Here is a 6977-nt window from a genome sequence, read left to right as displayed (position 1 = left end):
AATTAAAAATTTGCCATTATAAAACCATGGAAAAAAGAGCATTTAGAATATTGATTTATTACACCATATTTTTCACATTTTATTATATTATTACTAGCTGTGTTATTATATAGATTTATGTATCTTGATAATCTATTGCTATTTATAATAGCAATTAATAAACTCATACGTGTGTACTCATAACTCAATTTATGAATTGAGCCGATAAATATATATTTATCCCAAAAACTTTGCTTAACCAAAATTATTTTGGGACTTCTAAACTGGTAAGTACTAAGAGTTGTAACAACCATAACTAACCATGGTAACTACTTTTTATTAATGAAGCATAATAAATAATGTTTACTTTAAATTTGAATGCTATATAATTACACCCTACATAAACATATTTCTTGGAGTTCATTGTTGAAAAAATAATGCATTTATAATCATGTCTAAATTTTTTAAAAAAACATTTTTAAGGGCGGCAAATTCCTTTTGATCAGGAGTGGCTATATAGATTATAGTTTAATGAGGTACTGTATGTAACCAACTGACTAAATAGTATTGCTGAAAAAATATTGAACTTTTTATATAACAAAAATAGTATATAACCAGGGTATTATAATCATTAAGTAAATTATATTCAAATATTAAATACTCTTATGAGCCACCTCCATTTAGCTTTAAATGGTCTCCTGCAACTTTATTTAAAAACATCACAGGTATACAAGTATACATTAGTGATGATTTTGATTTAAATTTCATATACCTAGTTTAACTCCTAATACTTCCTTGTGAATTTTTTTGTTTGCATTTTATGAGCACGGAACACATTTAAATTATTTATTTAAAAAATTCTTACTTAAAACTAATCAACAATTTTACAATTTAAAAAGAGATTCTTTAATCTCCAAGCAGTCACGATTTTGAAAATCCCATTAGTGGTCGCACCGCAACGTTAACACCGCTCATAATCTTGCCATGGAAAATTTTTGTTTTTTTTTTACCTATTATCTTCAAAAATCTTTTTTTAAATTAAAAAAAATTCTGCTTTAAAGTTGGAATTTTTTTTTAAGAAAAATTTCAATTCCCCATGTTAATCAAATACAAAAAGTTTTTATAGAAAATTCTTGGGTTAAGTTAGGGGGACCTGAAATATTTTCAGCATTTCTTATTTGAATAAATATATCAGTACCAAAATTAAAGTGGCCCTAAAATTATCATGGTTTAGAATAGATATTAAAGAATTGTACAGTAAATTTCCAACACAGTTTGTTTATTCAACATATTGACACTATATTGCACATGTTTAACAAGATTTGGCAGTAGTCCAGTAGCCTAGTCTGATCCTTGTATTACCCAAAAATAAATAAATACATAAACATGATATATTGAAAAAACTGTCAAATCTATTCAGTCTGAGCCCCGGTTCGAGGGAATAAAGATATAGGTAATATGTGAAATAAAATACATATTGAAATTACTAACATGTTTAAAAATTAACAAATTTTCTTTTTTAATTTAAGATATAAGTTATAAATAAATAAATATATTTTACTAATATAAAGTGTAACATGTAAATAAAAAAGTAATTTTAATTCTTAAAATTAATTGCACTGCCTATAGATTTTTATTTTTTTTAAATAATTTAGAAATATTACATTATGCTAGTTTCTTGGTCATAATGACAAGATGTTAAGAAGCACAAAATTTGTAGGTGCATTCGATTTTTAAACTGTTCTAAACATTTATTCACATACCTGTAAAAAATATTAAGACAAATTAGTGTTAGGTACTAATTTTCATAGTGATAAAAATATAAAGTATTACATTTCATTTTCTTTAGTTTTGAATGGTGGTATTGCATCCATCGCATCACTAAAAAAATCCCTAAAAGAATAAAAATAACTATTTAAAATAAGCTATATCAGTACAGGGGCCGATTCTTGAATGTTTATCGAATTCGTCAAGATTTTGTGGAAAGCAAGACATTTTTTTGGGGGGGGGAAGAGGGAGTACACTAGTCATTTTTGATCTAACATAAATAAAATATATTTCATAAGAGTCAATACTCTGCAGCCCACCTACATATCTTAATATTATGTAAAAAGAAATATTTTGAGTGGAGCATGTGCCCCTAGTACGGCTACTGTACTGATTTATACATAAATACTATAATACAAAATGTGTAAAGAAAAACAAATATTTGTATAATAACATTTTTCAAATCATTTAATAATATATGTGTACTTTGAATTTGGTGTGAAATAATTTGACAATGTGAAAGTTAATGCCATCAAATCCAATCTAGCTTGCATTGCTCCATTGTCACTAAAATGAGTAACACAGTTCATGAGACGAGACATTTCCTCTGAAACTGTAACTACAATTGCAGACAATACTCCATACATCAAAGCTGGCACAATTGTTTGGATCTAAGATTTTACAGATTTTATCAATTGATGTTTACACAAAACTAAAATATATAAACACGGTTTTACTTCAGCGTGTAGGCCTATTAAGTTGGTTATTATTTCCTTTGCATAAGGCCGTAAATCTGTAGGAGCTAAGAGTGAAGGCGAATCCCATTCAAAACTGCCTGTATACATTGATGGCTCAATAGTACCTACTAAAGGATCACTTTTGGTTTCAATGTATGAATCTAAAAGTTTATTTTCAGTATTATCGAGTAGTTCTGTTGCCCGAGTCACGACAACGTCTATTGTCGGAAATCCATTATTTTCAAATTCTTTTTTAAATTTAGGTAACAATATTTTCCTTGTATATTGACTATTACTGATTGTTACTAAAAGTTTTTGTTCCCATGCCTAAAATGTTAAATTATTATTTTAAAAAAATAAGATTATTATCACATTTGACAAAATTCATTTTCAATAAAATGTAAATTAATTTTGAAATATATTTATACATATATATATATATATATATATATATATAATTATTTTGAGTGTATGTTGTTATACCATTTCATTTTGTAGCTTGAACCCTGATATTGACGATCCACTTAAAGACATGATTGTCGTAGATGAACAATTTGTTTCAACATTTAAACCAATTTGTTCCAATATCTATGTACAAATAAATGACAAGTAACCGATAGCTGCAATTTTACAATTTACCACTATGCAAAGTTAAAAATAGTTGTTAAAAAAAAGACAAACTTGTGAAAAGTTCCAAAAACACTTGTGAACCAATAGTTGAAATTCATTTTTGGCAGTTTCATTATCTGCAATAGCTATTTCTCTACGTTCATCGCAGATAACATACTCTTTGGCCGATTTCATTGTTTCAATTAAAATATTGTAAAATTCTCCAGGCTTAAAAACAAACAATATATATTTGATAATACAATTGAATATTTTAAATCTTAGAAATTATAATATTATTTCATTTATTAAGTTTGGTAGTTGAAATAAAGTGCTCTAGCGTTTAAAAAATAAACACTTAAAACACAATTATTTTAATGCTACACAATAATACCAATTGTGAGATTGTTCCTTGTTTTGAATAAAAATCCAATTTCCAAATTTCTGTAGTTTTCAATTTTATTATTTGCTCAGAAGCTTGTTTAAATAAAATATTTAAACAGTGCACTCTAGTAAAAAAAAAAAAAAAAAGGGTACAAATTTATGATAAAAATACTCTTGTTACTTGACAACCTAACCAGTATTATTACTTTTAGGAAATAACCTACCTTAAATCAAATATAATAGTTGAAATTTTATTCAATGCTTCATTTGGCAGATCCAATGACATTAATACTGTATACACTGATCTTATTTGTTTTAGACAATGTGGCAACCAGATTGTAGGCACAGGAGAAAATGAGTTTGTTGAACTCGTGGGCAACATTATTGTTCGGTATATATCAGAGACTGTTACAATTACATCTAAAATCATTTCCTAAAACAATATCAAATGTTTATTATGAAAAAAAAATTCAAATACAAAATACGTTAACAGTACTTTAAAATCAAATTCATGGCTAAAATCTGGTTTTACTGCTAAATCACCAACAAAATAATTTTGACCAAGTTTCCACAAATCTGGAAAGTAGTTTGAGATAATAGTGGCAATTTGATCGACACAAATTATTTTCTTCGGTTCAGTGTTCTAAAAATTAGTATTTAAAATGGATGTATAAATATAAAACACAAGACAAATTGTGAATGTATTGGTTTCAAATACCTGAGATTCATTTTGCTGAGACAAGCTAATATTTCTTTTGTGTTTATTTTGCGGGTGTCTATTTCCTTTATCTAAAACCATTAAAATGATTTTTCAAAATGTATGTTAATTAATTAATAGATAGATATTATATTGAGTTTTAAGATAAAATAAATTACTAGGGGTTTCATTAAAGTGTTCATCAGATATGAATTGTTGATAGCAAGCCTTTATTTTATCAACAATAAATTGTTTCATGTATGTAATTGCTTCCCAGCCAGGATCACTCATGTCATTTAAGGCAACCAAGTTTCTAAAATAAAATAATGTGTATTATATTATTAAATTATACATGAAATATAAAACATTTATAATGGACTAATAATAAATATTTACTTAACATATTACAAGTTATTAAAATAATTAAATATGTTTTAAAACATAGCATAATAAATAGCACACATATTTTATACTTGCCTAATTATTTTTTTCTGCTGTTTTAATGTTGTTGGCATTTCATGAAGTTTTAATCTCAAATTAGTTCTTAAGTTTTTAATTTTTGTTTCAACTTCCTCTAATATTTTCTTGAAAACCTATGTTAATATTTCAGTTATGTAATATTATTATTGTAACCAAAAATTATAAATATAAAAATATAAATGCCTTTATAAATAAACTTTTGAAAAAAAAAACCTAAAAGGTTGTTTATTTAACTCTTTAGAACAGATGATTAATTTAAGAAAATAAAACTGATAAGCATATGCATGCATATTAATCTGGAAGGCATTTAATAATAATTACATATATAATTTGCTTACAGGAACTTCAGTTTTCCCAAACAGGTTTAGAGCTCTAGCATAATCATTAATTATAACATCAACATCTTCATTTTTAATATTTCTATCAATATTAATTGGCAACTGAAACAAAAACTTATATCTCGTCATTACCGCCAATGCATTTCTAGTTGCTTCGGCCTTTTCTCTTCTAGTTAAAACTCCATGAAATAAATTTGTTGCTTCCTCTAACGATTCTACAATAATACAAATTAAATTTTCACCATTTATTTATTTTACTAGTAATTACACAACTTTATGAAAAAAGAAAATACCAGTATAAATTGTATCATTTTTAATCTAAGGATTAGGGATAAAGGGGGATCGTCTTGTTCTAATTCAAACATAGTATATATTATAATATGTCTAGATATTGTTCAAGTTATGTCCATTGTATCATTGCAGTATAATTGCAGATGTGCAATTTGAATAACGTCAGCTCAACTTACGGTTAATAGCTTGTTCTACTCTCAATAATGTTTTATTATTTTGATCAATATCGGCTTCGTAACTTTGTTTCAATGAAAACAATGTATCTAGTTGTTCCATCACAGATCCTACATTATCCTTAAACATACAATTTAATTAATAATATTTTTAAAAATAAATGTCTGAAAATTATTACACTTGCGCATACTTTCAAAAAAGATAGCTGTCCTTCATTTTGGGAATCTACTTTCCTCTTTAGGTATGATAATCCCACTCGTAAATCATCAAAAGATGTCCCATGGTGGTTTTCCAGTAAAAACCATGCAGGTTCAAAATTTTCAGATAGCAAATCTCCAGACCCATCTGGAAATAACTCTGTCAATTCATTTTCAGGAAATTTTCTGCAATATAAAATGTCCAATTTACAAATGACATCATTCAGAATATGTATTACAACAATATAATATGTGTAAGTTGTAGCATACTCGTCTCCTTCGACCGACAGTCCTAAAGGATCATCCAGTTGGAAAATTGTAGCTGAACTGTTCTGTCGGCCCCAGTTAAGAGGTGCTTCTTCTACCCAAACTGCACTTTCTTTAAGAGGTCCAATTGTCTCATGATAGCCTCGGAATTGCACAGTGCTCGTGCCAACCCCACCGGATCTTGTAGAAACAAATATATCTCCACGGCCCTTGCCAGGACCCGAGCGAGCGATTATCTTATTTGGAGACTTCCATTCAGCCGATAACAGACACTCGCAATCACAAATTTTTAACCCTAGCAATATAATAATAATAATTATAAAATAAGTAAAACTCTTATGTGTATTTAATAAAATATATATACCTAATAAATCATTTGGAGAATTTCCCAAGTTTTCTCCTCGAATAGTCACCCTTGTTCCCGGCGGTCCTTCTTTTGGAGATATACCTGTCACAACTGGACTCTTTGCCATTTAAAATTGTTGTATAAACTATAATGATTAGTTAAAAACTGATTCCTTATTTTATAAATATTGTTCTTAAATTACAATTACAAAAACAAAATGTCGCATTTAAAAAAAAATAATAATAACAAACAATATAGTAAACCAAACTTTCTGATTAATATTCGACTTATCTTATCAACCATTATTTAAACTGATATCACATAATCCCCCATTCTGTTGCTCTGATATCGTTATCTTATCAAAGCTTGTCATGGCTGATAGCCATTGCCTAAATAAATTGTTAAACAACTAATATTTTGGTTTTACATTTTTTATGAAGTGTGCAATAACGAATTACAATATTTACAAGTAATAAGTTAACTGCAAAGAATAATACAAATTGAATGATGTTTTAAATATTTATTATTTTGTTAAATACAGGGATTACATTTTATAGTTCGAATACATCAATGTTTTGAGTTATGTATATACTATAGTATATGTATATACATAGAATATAGAGAATTATAATTCTCTATATTCTATAATATTATAATGAACTATATTTATTTAAAGTATAATTAAATTTATTAAATTGCATCTTTTCATCAATA

The 6977-nt window shown here is 26.9% G+C and overlaps 1 protein-coding gene across 1 annotated transcript; it reads right to left on the bottom strand.

Annotated features, from left to right (window-relative positions):
• Window positions 1-1462: 1462 nt before the first annotated feature.
• Window positions 1463-6542, bottom strand: LOC126844221 (exocyst complex component 2). Its single transcript, XM_050582236.1, has 17 exons — window positions 6282-6542; window positions 5921-6212; window positions 5644-5836; window positions 5456-5573; window positions 4989-5203; window positions 4648-4763; window positions 4350-4483; window positions 4192-4262; window positions 3970-4116; window positions 3698-3906; window positions 3484-3598; window positions 3165-3320; window positions 2967-3071; window positions 2484-2810; window positions 2233-2417; window positions 1813-1872; window positions 1463-1742 (listed from the first exon to the last, which is right to left on the bottom strand). The coding sequence occupies exons 1-17, from the start codon at window positions 6388-6390 to the stop codon at window positions 1640-1642; spliced, it is 2655 nt and encodes an 884-aa protein (XP_050438193.1). The 5' UTR covers window positions 6391-6542; the 3' UTR covers window positions 1463-1639.
• Between the last annotated feature and the right edge of the window lie 435 nt (window positions 6543-6977).

Source organism: Adelges cooleyi, unplaced genomic scaffold (genome assembly GCF_023614345.1).
Source record: "Adelges cooleyi isolate 19-005CV unplaced genomic scaffold, UGA_ACOO_1.1 ACOO_flye_CR_arks_rails_tigmint_CR_PRNA_651, whole genome shotgun sequence".
Classification (NCBI taxonomy): Eukaryota; Metazoa; Arthropoda; class Insecta; order Hemiptera; family Adelgidae; genus Adelges; species Adelges cooleyi.
This window is presented reverse-complemented; position numbering and strand designations above follow the sequence as displayed.

Excerpts from the sequence above, each read along its gene's own strand:
- LOC126844221 (XM_050582236.1), bottom strand. The coding sequence starts at position 6,390 with ATGGCAAAGAGTCCAGTTGTGACAGGTATATCTCCAAAAGAAGGACCG. Across the intron at positions 6,213-6,281 it reads TTCTCCAAATGATTTATTAG|GGTTAAAAATTTGTGATTGC; the intron begins GTATATATATTT and ends TTATATTGCTAG. Across the intron at positions 4,117-4,191 it reads CTCAGCAAAATGAATCTCAG|AACACTGAACCGAAGAAAAT; the intron begins GTATTTGAAACC and ends ACTAATTTTTAG.